General features: G+C 39.1%; 1 protein-coding gene across 1 annotated transcript; it reads left to right on the top strand.

Moving 5' to 3' along the window:
* The first annotated feature begins 10,268 nt into the window (after positions 1-10,268).
* LOC131255220 (receptor-like protein 7) lies at positions 10,269-17,958 on the top strand. Its single transcript, XM_058255913.1, has 2 exons — positions 10,269-11,478; positions 17,897-17,958. Exons 1-2 carry the CDS (start codon positions 10,269-10,271, stop codon positions 17,956-17,958), a joined length of 1,272 nt encoding a protein of 423 aa, XP_058111896.1.
* The last annotated feature ends 1,082 nt before the right edge of the window (positions 17,959-19,040 follow it).

Genomic DNA, 19,040 nt, shown 5'->3' with positions numbered 1-19,040 from the left:
TTGCTGTCTGAATGTCTTCCTTCCAATCCATTTTGTTGTTTTTTATTCTATCATAATGATAGGCTTGGTCCTTTGGTTTTTGTTGGACCAACCGAAATGGATGTTTAGATTAATTCATTTCAATCATAGAGTTCTCCTGTAGATTTTATTTTTTTAAAATTAAGCTTAAAATTGTTATTGTCCGTTGCACATCACTGCAATGCACACTTAGAGTAAGTTAACTACCTATGACCCTGTTGTCGGATCTCTCAGATTATCAGGTCCATACTTGATAAATCTTCAATCACATCATGTTGACTTTATGCACGATCGTCTTCCAACTACTAACGGGTAGTTTACAAGGCCATTTTGTCAGAACAAGACATCGTATTTATCTTAATCTTTCTTTCTACTTAGTTTTAGTTTCTATTTACTTACAATACTCTTGAATATTCAAATTAATAAAATTGGTGACATGGTCTTATATATTTTTAATACTATGTAATCTTTATGGATTAATTGAAAAACTTACCTTATAAAAAGAAGTCATTGGTTTCAAAGCAAACAGATCCCATTTTAAAGTCTAACTCTCCCTTTCTAAAATCGCTTGATTGTTTACAATTGGTTTATTGAACAATCGCGTCAATCTTCATGGATGTAATCCTACTACGGCATGTCCTAATTGCACACATTTGATCCAATTCAGATAATTCATAACATGTGACCATGGGTCGGGATTGAACAGTAACACATACAATCTTATTAATCAATTGTGTGGCCACTGCATCCACGGTAAAAATAAGAACAATAAATGACCAGATATTCAATAGAATATTGAAGAAATGTGCTGAATAGAATAATTTAGTAGGTTTGAATTTAAATATATCAGCCGTCCATGACAGGGTCCAGTTGATGGATGGAATGGATTAAATGGATACATCAACCTAACATATACAATGCAGAGAGTTGTTTTTATCCTATTCTATTTTCGAGCTTGAAAGCGACCAGATATTCGATAGGATATTGAAGAAATGGTGGAACCCACCTGATGAATGGTCTTGACAATGGATAGTTGTCTAACTTGAGAGCAGTGTAGCAGATAAGAACTTGATGAGTTCCCCAATTTCATCATCTTCATCATCATCATCATAGCTATTTGGGGTTATTTAAGTTTCAATATTTGAATTTTCCAAATTCTTTGTTGTTTTTATCATGCATCCTCTTCTACTTGTTCTTAAATCCTAATCCATTTTGGAAGTTGGTTCTCTTTTACGTTTTGATATTTGAAACTTGAACACTCTATCTTTGGTTATTAAGCCTTGTTGCTGCATGCTTGAAGTTATGTATGACAATCTGAAATATGATCTTGCATTCATCTAACTGTAAGCTTCTTATTTACTCAATGGGTTCTTGATTTTGGTTGTGGTCTGAATAGGGAGGTTTTTGATACTCCAGCATATGACTCTCAATATGCTGACTATATTGTGCAGCTCACTTTCACTAAGTCTCAAAAGTCAGATTGGTTGAACAATCCTAACCCTTGATATGTGGACACTTTTTTGTTGAGATAGGACCATTGGGTATTTTCCAGATGGTCAGACATAAAATAAACGTTTTCATGATACATATAAACTCAGACCCATAATTGGACATTTTGATTTGAATTACTCTTATACCACATATGCAATTTCTAAATAATTACCAAGTGCTTACGTATCATTCATCACTCTGCCGAGTATCAATGTGTTTTTGTTTTCCTTCTTACCATGCTCTTGTGAATAAGGGGCTCAATTTAAGAGCTTTCACAACCATATATGCTCAAATTTAGGAACTACAAAGTGTAATGTGGTACACATGCCATGTTTATAGTGGCTTTGTGCATGCTTATGGATTGTTGTGCTATGCTAGTATTCAAACAACATACCTCAAGATAACCGAGGAACTTTTCCATTTTCGTGTGAGTTGAGTCAGATTGTGAATATTTTCCACCATTTTTTATCTTTGGTTTCAGCATTGCATTGTTTTGAATGGTACTTGTGTTGGTATGGGTATTTATGAAGTTTTTTTTTTTAATCTATATCATGTTTTATAATTTAGCAAAGGACCCGATGATATTGTTTTATGGCCCTTTTGAATTTCCAGATTGATTCACTTTGTATTGGAATGGAAACGGTATTTATTGGAATCTGAGAAATTCTAGGGTATCCTTTGTCTATGCTGGAGTCTATCAGATGAACCTTTTGGGATCCAAATCTCCTCTCTATTGGTCTAACTTTTTTTTTTTTTTTTCAACAAAAGCTTTTTCTTATTCACTAAAATAGAAGGAGATTTATGGAGGCCTCGGGTGGGCATCACAAAAAGCTCGATACCTCACCTATCGTGTAGAGAACTGGAGCTAATTCTCCCTCAAGTAACCTAAGCCTACCTTATCCAAAAACAGAAGACCCTTAGCAATATCGGGGAAGATCGGTCTGGGCGGTAAAAGGAGAAGTAGCCTGAGAAGCGCTACCTCTCCTAGCTAGATTGTCGGCCACCGCATTAGCTTAGTGTGGATGAAGGAGACATTTAAAGCATCCCTCAAGGCCCTGGTTCTAGCACACTAGTAACTCAAAGACCAGGCTAGAGTTGAGTTATTTGAGAGAACGGCCACACTCGATTTGGAGTCGCTCGCTTCCTTGATCCTAGAAAAGCCCAAATCTGCACATCTTTTAAGGCCCTCCCAGATGGCTCGTATCTCCGCTCGAGAGCTGGACCCTATGCCATATCTGGAAGAGAATGTAAAAATGACTTGTATGAACTAAGCACATGAGAATGGTGAGCATGACCCGATGCATTTGGACGCTACAATTCCTCTTGTCATGAGGGTTCTTGATTCTAATATCAATGCATGGTAGTACTAATTGTGAGCATCCATGCAAAGTATGATTGGGAATGAATTCATTTTCCTTAATAGTTATTGGATGAATGGAGGTCATTTCATTAAAGGAAAACCCACTATATTTGTTTATCTATCTTTAAAACCAATTACTTCTCGTGCCAATAGAACTAATTTTGCTTTCAAAATCTTTTCAGGGATTAGGAAGCTGCTTATGCAAACCAGTATCTCAGAATTATTACAAACATAACAGACTTGTGCTCCATTTCCAGTTAGGCATGTCCTCTTGTATTTTCCTTTTGGCAAGTTGGTGTAGGATATGAGCTTCAAATTGGTACATATTCATCCTTTAGTTGAAAGTTCATATTCTTTTCCAATCTTAGTTGTTCACATTGAGAATACCTTTTATTGCAGAGGTTAGATTAATCCAGTCTCTATGACTCAGGTCTGTTTGGAATGCCTTTATTTTTCAAGAATAATTGAACAAGCCTCTGTGACTCGGGTATGTTTGGAATGCCTTTATTTTTCAAGTAGATTTTTTTATTTGATGGATTACTAAAATGTATTTCAAAAGAGAAGAAAGGATAATACATCAGTATCTTCTCAGCAATCAAATACACCTAAAACAGACACAAAGACCACAGGCAATGCTTAAGCTACCATGGACACTAAGAGCCTTGGCTCTTATCCAAAACCACTAATGCCTCTTGAAGCTTTTATCATTGGGAGGAAAGGAATGCCAAATGTTTTCGCAAAGAGAGCAAGCCGGCAGAAATCATTTCCCAAAGGGCGAGATTTTTAGTTGTCAAGTGAGCCTCAAATATTAAGAAGCTCAAGGGTTGTGATGTTTCTTTCTTAGGGTTGTAGCTGGATTGTCATCTTGGCTTCTTAGTGCTCCTTTTCTTTTTTCTTTGTTTTTTTGTTTGCTCTAATAAAATTCCAGTAACATTTCAAAAAAATTGTGTGTGTGTGTGTGTGTGTGTGTGTGTGTGTATTGTGGATGAAATTAAGAATATGCTTTTGAAAATTTTGGTTTTAGCCATTTCCGATTTCCCCCAAAAAATTATGTGTTATAGCATTTTACAGAATATAGCTCTAATTATGAACCTGCTTTACGTTGTTATCTTTTTTGAAGATCTTGAATAAAACTAATGTCGTTGAGAGGTGAGATGTGCATTCGGTGGAAGATATAGGGAAACTACTTCTCATGATCTAGTTTTGCTGTTGATATGATTATTTTGTGCCAATGTTTACCCCTTAGTTGATATGATTATTTTGTGCATTCCTGTCATGCTTGATGCCTCTTCTTGTGTTTTTAACAAATTCATGGTTTCCTAGAATGGGTAAAATGTTCTTTGGCATCGTCATCCTAGCACTTCAATCAAATTGGCCTTACTAATGTTGTTGAGTAAAGAGTGGAGTTGTGGTGTTGCAGTGTTGGGAAGGCATGAGAAAACATGTTAATGTAGGTAGTTTTTTGTTTGTGAGGAGCTGATAATAACAATTATAATTCAATTATCATTTCTTTTAGATTTTACTTTTGAACAGATGCCTGGGATGTAAGATCTGGTGTTTGATCCATTACAAATGGTTATAAGAGGGGATCCACTATAGATGGCTATAAGAGAGGAATAGTCTATTTGGAAGAAAATGAAATTACAAGAAATTCTGAAAGAAATTGATTGCACTGTAACGGCTCATCAGTCAACCTAACAAAATTGTGAATGGACTCTTCTTCTATGGCCAAATGATCTTGATGCCAGTGGGTTTGAAGTCAGACAATATGACAAACCCTCGATGGAGTGGAATGGTGGCATAGGATCTATTTAAGCCGATCCCAATCAGTTGGGATGCGGCTTATATAGATGATGGTTATGATGATGTCCTTAGAGATGCATTGTAGTGATTTATTTATTTATTTATTCTCATTTACTTTTGCTTGATTTATTCTACTGGCATTGATCCACAATTGTCTAAAATTATCAGGTGAAGGATCCTACCGGTGATCGGAATAATGATTCTCATGACAAGACAAGCGAGAAGTTTGAATTTGTACTTTCACAAGAAATGTCTTCGTTGCTTCTGTTTCACTAGTAAGTCTTCGTACAATGAAAGCATAGATTTCGATATCTATGTTAATGGTCATTTTGCATACTTGGATCAACATGCAAAAGATGGTATGCGCTATTTTTTATGCAAAAGATGATTTATTTCAACCATTCTAATGCAGAACCTGAACCTAACTTTTCTGAAATTTCCCCAAGCATTTCAATCCTTTCTTGGAAGGGAACGCGAAGCTGGAAGAGAAGCATCAGCTAGAGGCTCAAACCAATCATCATGTATTAGGTATGTCTGAAATACTTGATTTCTTTCTTATGAACAACAATGGAAGCAAAAGCAGTTGACTATAGGCAAAGCTTGTTTCTAGCTGCCTGTGCACTGAATCAGGAATTATCCATGGTTTAAACTCTTGTTTCTCTCATCTATTTTTAAAAATCAGATATAAAGATTTAAAATCAGATATGCAAATTTAAAATTCAGATATGAGACCATTATTATAATTTTTATCAAGGAATGTATTGGTAAGAGATACCATTATTATAATTTATTTTTAAAAAAAGAGCATCAGCTACGGCTATTAACCGTAGCTATATATCTAGAAACCGTAACTTGTGATAACTTCAGCCTATTGTTAGGGCTCTCGTTCTACTTTTAGCTATAAATATGATCCGCAGCTGTCGGTACTTTTTAGGTTTAGACAGTAAAGCTACACTACCAATTGCTACGGAAGATAACCGTAGCTTTTTACCCTTTTCTGGTAGTGTTCAGTCAACCGACAGCAACTAGCACCTCTACAACCATTTTATCTTACAACTCACTACCCATGCCAGACATGTATGCACCAATACGAGCGTGCGCATTTGGAATACGCGAGTAATTAGTTTTCTTCTCTTTTCATTCTCTAAGTAAGAATACTAAAGAACTCAAAAGATATAAACCCCTTTAGCGCTCTCTTTATGCAATGTGGGACTAAATTTTTTTAAAGAATTTAACTTTTTCCAAACAAAATTTTGGAGAAAAAAAAATCCAAAATATTTTAAATTAAGGTTAAAAAGGTGCATATGCAAGACTCTAATATTTTTATTATTTTAATTAACCAACCTTAATTAAAATAAAATCTCAACACTTTTTTTATTGTGCCGTGTAAGGACACAATCAACGTCTAAGTATCTTCGAAGTAGACGAGTGCCCTTTTCACACCGTAAATGTGGCTGCTTGGCATTTTGGACCCAGGGGCTGGTTTGTTATTTCCAATTAATGGGACCTACTAGGCTGCTAGTAGAATTTGATTGGGATGGGCAGAATTGGGTGGGGACGATCGAGTTGTATCTCTCAATGTCTGGTGGGTAGACTTAGGTGGTATTTGGCAGGTTGCACAAGAGAGCAACAGCATGGTCAAGATGGTTTGGTGGCAAAGGGACCAATAGGAAGAACCCCTCACCATTACTTTCATCCTATGCACATCTAGTGGCCTTCCTAGCTATCATTTTCCTTCATATTTTCATCAGCGTCATCATTCAATGATCGGTTTTCTATGGAAAAGACTCTGGATATGCATTATTCAACTCGTGCCCCATCTCTCACTTCAAGAGTCAGGAATGAATGAAATAGTGGGGTCCACATTTTGAGGGATGGGTGTTATAGTTGTCATCCCATGGTCATCATGTGAACAACCTTCTGCACTATCACCAACAAATTAATAAAAGGTTGTGATTCAGTGAGGAGCCCCACGTGTGAGGGACGGTAGACATGTCTGAAGCCTGGGCCAATAGCAAAAGAGTCAGACGTCTAGGGAGTATATATACAAGATCATATACAACCCCTTCTAAGCTACACATGCATGCAAGCAGCACCACTCGGCTGTCTGTGACACAGTTTAAAAGACCATATTTACTCCGTCCATCTTTTTTACTACGTTATTTTAGGACATGAGCCCAAACATAAATATGAAGGAGATCCAAAACTCAATTGAGCTGCACCATAAAAAACCATTGGAGATTAAACAGCCACCATTGAAACCTACTTTCGGGCCACAAAAGTTTTGGATCAGACTGATATTTTGTGTTTTTTCTGCATCCAAGTGGAAAAAATCACCTTATGAACAACCTCATAATGCCCCCAGGAAGGTTTCAACAGTTCTATATATAGTTGGCCCACAGACCTTGGGGTTAAGGGCAAATTACATCTTACTGAGCCCATACTTCCTGAGGTCCGTTCGTCGGATGCTCCACTGGTGGGACCCATGGCTCACACACATATACATCGAGTGAAGGCTCAAGCGTGCCCAAGAATAAAGCTTCACTTCTTTTTCTTCTTTTATTTTTTTATTATTATTTTTTAACAGAAAGGTAGGAGTACACCATTTATGACTTTGTTGATAAAATAAAATAGTTGTTTGTTCAATTGAGTGGACCACACAAAAAGAGATTGGACCTTATTTATACCATCACTGTATAGCACTAAACAAAAATACATTTAAAGAGGAGCCAAGGCATTTCCTGGACTCAGACATCTGGTGGCAACCAACACAACACCTGCAGCGTGTTTGTCACGGTAGCAGTCCTTTTTGAAAAAATAGCGTTATTGGGTGTTAGTGGGCGTTGGGTCCTACGTGGAACGTGGGCCACTTGGTGTCACCCCTCTTGAGACTGAGAGGTCACTACCAATGAGAACCGTCCATGTTTTCAGTTGGTCTTGGGTGATAGGAAGTCAAGATCGAGAGGGGAGGATTTCCACATCTCGCTCCATAAATTCCACTTCACATTATGTAGAGAGAAACATGACTTCATTGGGACGTGGATTGCGAAATCGGATTGCGTACTGAGGCTCTTATAAACTCAGTTGGGCCCACCTGAATGTATGTGGTTTATCCACGCCATCCATCCATTTTTCCATCTAATTTAAGGGGTTGAGCCCAAAATTTAAGCATATCCAAAGATCAACTGGATCATACCACTGGAAACAGTGGGGATAATGATTTCCACCGGTGAAACCTTTCTAAGCCCACACAGTAATCTTTATTTGTCACCCAACCTCTTCATAAGATCATAAAGACATGGATGAAGGGAAAAAACAAATATAATCTTGATCCAAAACTTCTGTGGCTCCCAAGAAATTTTCAATGGTATACATTCAATTCAACTGTTTCTGTGGTGTGATCCATTTGAACTTGTTATGCCTCATTTTTCGACTCGGGCCCTAAAATTATCAGGTAAAATGGATGACGTAGCAGATAAAATACATAAATAATGATGGACCTCAGAGAGTTTACTCACTATGGATTGCCTGCGACCCGGTGGGGCCCACTGTGCTGTTTGTGATGAGTCTATTTTTGAACGGTGGGCATTCAATCCCCAATGCTTCCCGTGGCGTGGCCCACTTGCGTTTTGGAATTTTTTTTGGCTCATGTATCCAAACAAGATGGAAATATGGATGGAGGGTGCGGATTTCTTGCAAGCAGCAATGTGGCCCACCTAGCTTCTAACCGCAGGTTACGGGATATCCGCATCCAAAATGTGAAAATGTATGACCAAATCAACAGATTTAATGGGCTATGGGGACTCCCACGACTCTGAAATCGGTCAATGAAAATGCACAATATGTCAGTGCCAAGGGTCGACCGGAAATGAACGACAGAGATTTCTTAGAGTCAAATGACATCAATGTGGCCCCATCATGATGTATGTGCCCTATCCACACCTTCCGTCCATTTTTTCAGACTATTTTATAGCATGAAAGAAAAAATGAGCCAGACCACACCACATGAACGAGTGGTGATTGAACAATCTCCATTAAAAACTACTTAGGAATCACGAAAGTTTTCAATTAAGCTCATATTTTTGTTTTCTCTTCATCCAGGGGTGCGTGACCTAATCAACGGGTTGGATGACATTACAGTGAGCCCTAGGAAATTTTTAATTGCTGGCATCCAATCTCCACTATTTTCTTTTTGGTTGTGCTGGACTCGAGATTTGGATCTCACTCATTTTTGGGCTCATGCTCTATAGTAATTTGGAAAATTAGATAAACATTTTAAATAAAACACACATATATTATGTGGGGCTGACAGAGCATATCAGTATCCACCTACAATAACCTTTTGTGACCTGAGTTACAAGCAATTCTGCATTTTGAGCACGATGGTATTGGCACCATACAGACAAATCTTGGGAATTTCTCTACTTGGTAATTTCTCAGGGTTTTTATTTTTTATTTCTAAGGTTTTTCTCAGCTTATTATTGAGAAATCTCACAAAAAGTAAAATTTTAACAAATAATAATCATAAACTAATGAATACTTTATAAAACTTTAATATATGATTACAAAATGAATTAGTTAAAATTCTAAATATTCTAGATTAATATCAGAATGTACTCATGAAAATCATGAAAAATCAAAACCGTAGACATTTTGAAAATATTGCAATTTTATTACGGCAATAATAGTACCCTTCAGTCCATTTCTCGCCATGATATCAAGAAATATCGGTGACTGCTTGGTTCTCCACTAAAATGTAGAAAATGTTAGAATAAATGCCTACAATTACTGGATGTTGTTTGCCTGGTGACCCGAACACCAGCCAGCTAGCTGGTGTCAAAATTTTGTGGGTCCCACTATGATGTATGTGTTTTATCTAAGTTCTCCATTCATTCGGCTCCTTATTTTATAACATGATACTCAAGTAGATCACACCACAAAAAAATAGAGGAACAATGATGTTCTTGTTCAAATCTTTCTGGGGCTGACCGTGATGTTTGTTTGTCATCAAGCCTATTAATAAGTTCATACAGACCTTGATGAAGGGAAAACACAAATATCAGGTTGATACAGAACTTTTATCTGCCTCTTTTTAACGCTCGCTGGCAAAATGGAAGGAGAGCATGGATAAAACACATAAATCATGGTGGCCCCCACAGCTTTGACACCAGCTAGCTGGCGTTCGGGTTACCAGCCAAACTGCCTCCACAATTAGGATGAAAGGTATTTTACATATGTAGAAATAGCTACATATAACTACTATATGAAAACAGGCACGTGTGTGAGATCTGAGCCGCCCATTAAGTGGTGATAATGCGTTGTCTCAGAGAACCAGATGCATTTGATAAGCAGACGGGACCCACTACCCAACCATCATGTTTGCCTATATAATGCCCCTGAAGCTTTTCTCTTCCGACCCATTTCGAATACGCCCAAGCAAATGGATTTCCTCCTCTCTCTCAGTAAGAAATCGTTTCCATTTCCTCAATTTTCCATTCTCGCTTGTGTAGTAAAGCTTCTCTTATTATCTTCCCTCCTTTTCTCCTCTTGTCTTCTCTCGTAACAATAACAGTAAGGCCGTGTCAACCCACCAGCAATGCATCCAAGACCACTTCTCTCTGCTTTGCTCCGGCTCAAGCATGGCTTTAACTTCTCTGATGACAGCTTCACAACCCTCTCCTCCTGGAATCTTGATAACAAGAATTGCTGCTCTTGGGAAGGTATCATGTGCCGTGGGGCCACTGGTCACGTGATCAGCCTCAACCTCAGCCACCTCTGGATATCTGGTTGGGTTGATTTTCAAAGCATCTTTCATCTTCACAGCTTAAAGAAACTCGATCTCACTGGCAACTACTTTGATGTCTCTCCATTCCCTTCTGGGTTCAATCAGCTACTGAGCTTGACCGATCTCAGCCTCTCTTCTTCGCGCTTCACTGGCCAAATCCCACGTGAAATCTCCCGCCTGACCAGTTTGGTTTCTCTCCATCTAACTTACGATCGTTATTACGAAGATTCTCAACTTCAAATTCTGAAGCTTGAGAACCCAAGCATCGGTGCACTAGTCCAAAACCTATCGAGTCTGAGAGAACTCTCTCTTGATGGTGTAAAAATCTCAGCGCATGGTACTGAGTGGGGTCAGGCCTTGTTCAATGCACTCCCTCGACTCCGCAAGTTTAGCTTGTCCTACTGTAAGCTTTCAGGCCCCATCCATTCTTCCCTTTCGCAGCTCCCTTTCCTATCTGAACTCGACCTCAGCAATAATAGTCTCTCTTCCGCACTACCCAAATTTGTAACCAGCTTTAGCAAACTGCACTATTTGGATCTTTCATCGAATAGTTTCAGCGGTCCAATTCCTTCTTCCTATGGAAATGAGCTTCTGAATCTTGAAGAGATCATCTTATCAGGCAATTTGCTAAATGGGACCATACCATCATCCTTGTTTTCACTCCCATCGTTACGGAGGCTAGATCTCAGAAGTAACCAACTTGAAGGTCAGCTCGGCGAGCTCCACAATGCCTCTTTCTCTCAATTGGAGGACATTTATTTGGATAACAACAACCTGCAAGGGATTATACCGAGCTCGATCTTTAAACTTAGGAAGCTTGGTGTCCTTTCATGTCCTTCCAACAATTTCAGTGGCAATGTGGAGCTAGGCCTATTCATGAGTCTCAAGAACTTCTGGTATCTTGATCTTTCAGATAACAGCTTGTCAATTGATAACCCGAGTAATTATTCATCATCCATCTCTTTTCCTCCGATGATAAAGTTTTTGAAACTCCGGTCATGCAACATTAGTGAATTTCCAGGTTCGTTGATGAATCTTGAGCAGTTGGCTTACATATACCTTTCCAAAAATAGAATCAATGGTGAAATACCCAAAGAGTGCAGATCCTCTGCCTCCCGGAGGCAGGAACTCCCTGCCTCCAGCGTTTTCATTGGTCAACGTCACTGCAAGTGCCACCTCATTAATTTTTTAAATATATTAGAAAAAGTACATTTAATAAAAACTATAACGGAGACGTTAAACGAAGCTGTTTGCATGCTGAGTACGGTAAGCATAACGAGTAAAGTCTGTGGAGCCCACCGTCATTGTCATTCTAGCATTGTATAAACTCCATCCATCCCTTTTATCACGTAATTTTAGGGTTTTACAACAAAAATTAATCATATCCAAAGATCAAGTGGACCACACTACCTGAAACAGTATGAATTGAATTCTACTGTTGAAAAGTTTTTGGGGCCCATGGAAGTTTTATATCAAAATGATATTTGTTTTTGCCATTCATCCATGTCTTTGTGATCGTATGAACAGTTTGAATGAAAAATAAAAATCATTAGGGGCTAAGAAACAATTCAATGGTGAAAATCAATACTTCCATTGTTTCCTTTGGTATGGTCTACTTGAGCTTTTGATATACTTGAGTTTTGGGCTCAACTCCTAAAATGATCTGAAAAAACGGATGGACGGCGTGGATAAACCACATGAATTCACAGTGGGCCCAATAGAGTTTACTCAGTACAATATTACTCGGTATGCAATCCGATTTCACGTTAGACACGGATTTCTGCGAAAGCCTTTTGCAGTAAGATCCTGCGCAAGGATTTCGAATGGACCCACTGCGACGTTTGTGATAAATCCAACCCGTTCATCCATTTTTAGATATCATTTTAGGACATCATACCAAAACTAATGAATATAAAAAACTCAAATGGGCCACACGAGAGGAAACAGTGGGGATTTAGTGTCCACCGTTGAAATATATATATGGCCACAAAAGTTTTGCATCGGTCTAATATTTTGGTGTTTTCACTTCATCCTAGTAAAAATGACCTTATAAATAGTTTGGATGGCATATAAACATCAAGAGGCCCAAGAAGGTTTCAACAATAGGAATTTCTTTCCCCACTATTTCATTTTGTATGGCCCAGTTGAGTTTTTAATCATCCTAATTTTTGGTTACATGTCTTAAAATGAGCTCTAAAAATGGATGAATGGATTGAAATTCTTATAAACATCACGGTGGACCCCACCATACATCCCAGCGCTGGAACTTCATGCAAAAGGCTTTCCCCAGTGAATCCGCGTCCACGGTTTCCATTGGAAACATATTGGCTACTCCGTTGCCACTTGGTGCTATGTGGGCCCACCATAATGTATGTGTTTCATCCATGCTGTCCATCTATTTTTCTAGATCATTTTATGGTCTGAGACAAAAAATGAGGTATTACCCAATCTCAAGTGGACCACATTACATGAAACAGTGTTAAATGAACGTTAACCATTAAAAACTTTTTGGGGACCATAAAAGTTTTGGATCAAGCTGATCTTTGTTTTTTCCCTTCACCTGAGTCTTTATGACCAAACCAACAAATTGGATGTCAAATAAACAGTACGGTGGGCCTTAGGAGGACTTTAATGATGGATATCCAATCACCATTGTTTTCCTGTGGTGTGGTCCATATGAGATTTATATCCCTCTCATTTTTGGGATCAACCCCTAAAATTATATGTAAAAATAGATTAACGGAATGGATGAAACACATACATCATGGTGGGGAAGTGATTTCACCCATTTATATGGGTCCCACTATGATGTATGTTTTGTATCCACACCGTCCATCCATTTGGAGAGATCATTTTAGGGCATGAGCCAAAGAATGAATCAGATCCAAAACTTGAGTGAACCCCACCACAGAAAATAGTGGAGAGAGACACCCACCATTTATTACAACTGAATCCAATCCAAACTTCGTCACTTTGTCTACTGAACCCTGTCACTTTGTACTGTAACCCCGTCACTTTGTCTACTGAACCTCGTCACTTTGTCTAGTGAACTTCGTCACTTTGTACTGCAATCCCGTCACTTTGTCTACTGAACCACGTCACTTTGTACTGCAACCCCGTCACTTTGTCTACTGAACTCCGTCACTTTGTACTGCAACATCGTCATTTTGTCTAATGTATCCTGTCGCTTTATGCTACAACCTCGTCACTTTGTCTACCGTACCCTATCACTTTGTGCTACAATCTCGTTACTTTGTCTAGTGAACCCCATCATTTTGTACTGTAACCTCGTCACTTTGTCTACTGAACCCCGTCACTTTGTCTAGTGAACCATGTCACTTTGTACTGCAACCCCGTCACTGTCTAGTGAACCTCGTCACTGGCTAGTGAACCCCATCACTTTGTACTGCAACCCCGTCACTTTGTCTACTAAACCCCATCACGTTGTACTGTAACATCGTCACTTTGTCTACTGTACCTAATCACTTTGTGCAACAACCTCGTCACTTTGTGAAGTACCCCGTCACTTTATGATGGGGTTTTACTAGACACAGTGATAGGGTTAAGTAGAGTTATTGAACAAAGTGATGGGGTTAAGTATGGTTACTGGACAAAGTGACGGGATACAGTAGACAAAGTGACGAGGTTGCAGCACAAAGTGACTGGGTACAGTAGACAAAGTGACGACGTTGAAGTACAAAGTGATGGGGTTCAGTAGACAAAGTGACGGGGTTACAGTACAAAGTGATGGGGTTCACTAGATAGTGACGAGGTTCACTAGACAGTGACAGGGTTGTAGTATAAAGTGACAGGGTTCACTAAACAAATTAACAGGGTTCAGTAGACAAAGTGACAGGATTGCAGTACAAAGTGACGGAGTACAGTAGACAAAGTGACGAGGTTGCAGTACAAAGTGACGAGGTTGCAGTACAAAGTGACGAGGTCACTAGACAAAGTGACGAGATTGCAGCATAAAGTGACGGGGTACAGTAGACAAAGTGACGAGGTTGTAGCATAAAGTGACGGAGTATAATAGACAAAGTGACGATGTTGTAGTACAAAGTGACAGAGTTCAGTACACAAAGTGTCGGGATTGCGGTACAAAGTGACGGGGTTCATTAGACAAAGTGACGAGGTTGCAATACAAAGTGACGGGGTTCAGTAGACAAAGTGATGGGGTTGTAGTTCAAAGTGACGGGGTTCAATAGACAAAGTGACGCGGTTTGGATTGGATTCAGTCGTAATAAATGGTGGGCGTGACTCTCTCCACAGTTTTCTGTGGTGGGGTCCACTCGAGTTTTGGATCTGATTCATTCTTTGGCTCATGCCCTAAAATGATCTCTCCAAATGGATGGATGGTGTGGATACAAAACATACATCATAGTGGGACCCATATAAATGGGTGACATCACTTCCCCACTATGATGTATGTGTTTCATCCATTCCGTTAATCTATTTTTACATATAATTTTAGGGGTTGATCCCAAAAATGAGAGGGATATAAATCTCATATGGACCACACTACACAAAAACAACGGTGATTGGATATCCATCATTAAAGTCCTCCTAAGGCCCATCGTACTGTTCATTTGACATCCAATCTATTGGTTTGGTCATGAAGACCCAGGTGAAGGGAAAAATCAAAGATCAGCTTGATCCAAAACTTTTATGGTCCCCAAAAAGTTTTTAATGGTTAACGTTCATTCAACACTGTTTCATGTAATGTGGTCCACTTGAGATTGGGTTATACCTCATTTTTTGGTCTCAGACCATAAAATGATTTAGAAAAATAGATGGACAGCATGGATGAAACACATAATGGGCCCACATAGCACCAAGAGGCAGGGGAGTGGCCAATAAGTTTCCAATGGAAACCATGGACGTGGATTCAATGGGGAAAGCGTTTTGCATGAAGTTCTAGCGCTGGATGTATGGTGGGGTCCACCGTGATGTTTATAAGAATTCTAATCCATTCATCCATTTTTAGAGCTCATTTTAAGACATGTAACCAAAAATTAGGATGATCAAAAACTCAACTGGGACATACAAGATGAAACAATGGAGAAAGAAATTCCTACCATTGAAACCTTCCTGGGCCTCTTGATGTTTATATGCCATCCAAACTGTTTATAAGGTCATTTTTACTAGGATGAAGTGAAAACACCAAAATATTAGACCGATGCAAAACTTTTGTGGCCATATGAATATTTCAACGGTGGACACTAAATCCCCATTGTTTCCTCTCGTGTGGCCCATTTAAGTTTTGTATATTCATTAGTTTTGGTATGATGTCCTAAAATGATATCTAAAAAGGGATGAACGGGTTGGATTTATCACAAACGTCGCAGTGGGCCTATCTGGAATCCTTGCACAAAATCTTTATTGCAATAGGCTTTGGCAGGAAATCCGCATCTAAAACGTGAAATCGGATTGCGTACCGAGTCTTATCGTACTGAGTAAACTCTATTGGGCCATTGTGAATTCATGTGGTTTATCCACGCCGTCCATCCGTATTTTCATATCATTTTAGGAGTTGAGCTCAAAATTGAAGTATATCAATAGCTCAAGTAGACCATACCAAAGGAAACAGTGGAAGTATTGATTTTCACCATTGAAGTGTTTCTAAGCCCCCAATGGTTTTTATTTTTCATCCAAACTTTTCATAGGATCACAAAGACATGGATGAATGGAAAAAACAAATATCATCTTGATATAAAACTTCCATGTGCCCCAAAAACTATTCAATGGTAGAATTCAATTCACACTGTTTCAACTGGTGTGGTCCACTTGATCTTTGGATATGATTAATTTTTGTGGCTTTCGATGATGAAAGAGATGGATGGAGTTGCACGAACGAGAATAACGGTGGGCTCCACAGACTGTACTCACTACGCATACCGTACTGAGGTACTCAGCGCGCAAACCGCTTTCGTTTAACGTCTCCGTTATAGTTTTTCTTAAATGAACTTTTTCTAACATATTTAAAAAATGACGAGGTGGCACTGACAGTGACGTTGACCAATGAAAACGCTGGACGTAGGGAGTTCCTGCCTCCGGGAGGCAGAGGATCCGCACTATATGGACTTCTGTCATTTACGATGGAGCTGCTATAAAAACGGTCTGGATCATTAACTGACGGTTCCACGTGTACGGTTGCAAATCACAATGTTTAAAGGTCCCACATCTACCGTTCGGGTTGGTTGCTTTTAGAAGTGGGGCCCGTGGTTCAGTGATCCAAACCACTGAAATGATGGTCCTCACAGTGGATGGACCATGGCTCATCAAAAACCCCCCATCTTCAAAGATCCTAGCCGTAGGGAGCTGGGCCTTCTTCTGGGTTCAATGTAAACTTAACCATTGATTTGTGGGCCACCTACTGAAGTATTAGGAATTGTCCATGCGGGATATTTCTGGATTAATGGGCCATAATATCAATTGGTTTGAAACATTGAACCATGGGCCCCACTTTTACAAAGAACTGCCCCAACGTGAGGGGAGAGGATTAGGTGAGACCCCGGATCCACCAAGGTGGTTGGGATCCTTGTCTGTGGGGCTCACGGTAATGTATGTATCTTAAATCTACACCATTCAACCATTTCTAAAGCTCATTTTAAGACATTATTCCAAAAATGAAGCTGACTCGAATTTTAGGTGGTGGAGCACACTACAGTAAACATTCTTGATTCAATCCCCACCATTAAAAACTTCATGGATTGCACCGGAATGTTTATTTATCATCCACCTGTTCATAATGTCACAAGTACCTAGACCACACAAATATCATCTTGATCCAAAGTTTTTATGGCCCATAAGAAGTTTTTAATTGTCAATCACCACTTTCTCCTCTGCTATGGCTGTGGGATTTGGAACTGCTTCATTTTTTTATCATGCCTTAAAATGATCTTTCAATAGAGATGGACGGCATGGATTTAGTCACATACATTGAAGTGGGCCCCACAGTCAGGGTCCCACCCATCTGGGTGGATTTGGGGCCTCACCAATTCCGCTCCCCAGCGTCACTCGGATGCGCTTACATACAAAGGTGTGCCTACCTGGTTAACGGTATGCCGCATGCGGGAAACGGTAATGTGATCCAAACCGTCTATCAGGTGTGCTGCCTCCGATCAGGATCCTAAAATTCGGGCCGTTCTGAAGAACAGGTTGGCCACACCGTAGGGAACAGTTGGGACGAAGATTCCCACTAATAATTGTGTGTAAGGCCCACAATGAATTTTATAATCCATCTGATCCATTCACTTTAGGTGCCTCACCAGGACCGGCTAGACAACCTAAATTTAAAAATCCATCTAATCCACAGTGATGATTTTTCATTGTTCGGCATGGCGTGGCCTATGTGAGATTTGGATCAACCTTATTTTGTGGATATCTGTGAAGCACAGTGTTGCTGTTTATGCTTGATCAAACTATGTCTGATCCAGGCCACGTGGTGGAAAGATCTAAAGAAAGGAAGATTTCTTCAGATGCTTTGATGGCTAAATAAGATCAAGATGAGTTTAAGCCCGAAAAAGGTAAGCACGACTTGCTATATAGTAAGGACAACGCATGTCACATATTTCATTTATACACATGGCAGAGCTAGCTAACAAACACGGTGGCCTAATGACTATATTTGGATATCAACCAAAATATAGTCACACAAAATGGTAAGTTTGGTTGATCCAATATAGCATAGCATATGATCCCTATGGTTGAAAATATTTAAAGAGCTGAATAACTATTACATTAAGTTGGCCTAACATCACGACGCATTATTCATGTTCATGTGGAGAAGCAGATATTTATCACCACATGTAGTAGCTCAAGAGAAATTCTCCTCCACATAACGAGTGTGGGATGTGTGTGCAACCAATGATCAATCCATAATAAACGACTATCATATGTGGTGTCGTTTGATAGGCCATGATTGTCCTTAGGTCCAGACGATTATCACCACATGCATTAGCAAATAAGAGAAGTGGCTACGAAGATCTCTACTTACAACTATCCCAAGGGTTTTATAAATAAGAATAAGACTGAAGAGCCTTGGGCCCTTACCAAACCAACACATATTAAATCAAATCTACAACACAATGTTTCCTATCTTTTATCTTTTATCTTATCTTAGCATAGGTCAACCTGCCTATGTTGTTATGTTGAACTAGTTATAGCTTTGGAGTAACGTAATTATGTTTGTCTATACTGCTACCCTCGACCGACCTTAATTAAGAGTAGTGTAATTTCCTTCCATCTACGCAAAACGCTAGATCGCGAGGACTTTTGTTTTCTTTTCAGTAGTGTAATTCCATTCATCCATATCCGAGTCACTGGACTAAAGAAGATTTAGGTTTAAGGCCTCATAATTTATGCCATGGACATTTAATCAATAATCTTTAAGATCTGAAACACTCATTAGATAAGGGATAACTGACTACGGATAATGCTTGAGTTTTTCTTAATGAGTATATAGATTAGTTTCTCGATTGGACGCCCCCATATGCCTATGGGTCAAATTCTTAATTAATGGTTGATGGGGCTGATATATGTATTCTCACTTTTGGGCCTTCTAAGAGTTATTGATCTAGA

Source organism: Magnolia sinica, chromosome 9 (genome assembly GCF_029962835.1).
Source record: "Magnolia sinica isolate HGM2019 chromosome 9, MsV1, whole genome shotgun sequence".
Lineage (NCBI taxonomy): Eukaryota > Viridiplantae > Streptophyta > Magnoliopsida > Magnoliales > Magnoliaceae > Magnolia > Magnolia sinica.
The sequence above is the reverse complement of the archived record's forward strand: the minus strand, read 5'-3'. Positions and strand labels throughout refer to the sequence as shown.

Coding starts and splice junctions, on each gene's coding strand:
- LOC131255220 (XM_058255913.1), top strand. CDS start 10,269: ATGCATCCAAGACCACTTCTCTCTGCTTTGCTCCGGCTCAAGCATGGC. Junction 11,479..17,896: donor CAACATTAGTGAATTTCCAG/GTTCGTTGATGA, acceptor TGTCTGATCCAG/GCCACGTGGTGGAAAGATCT.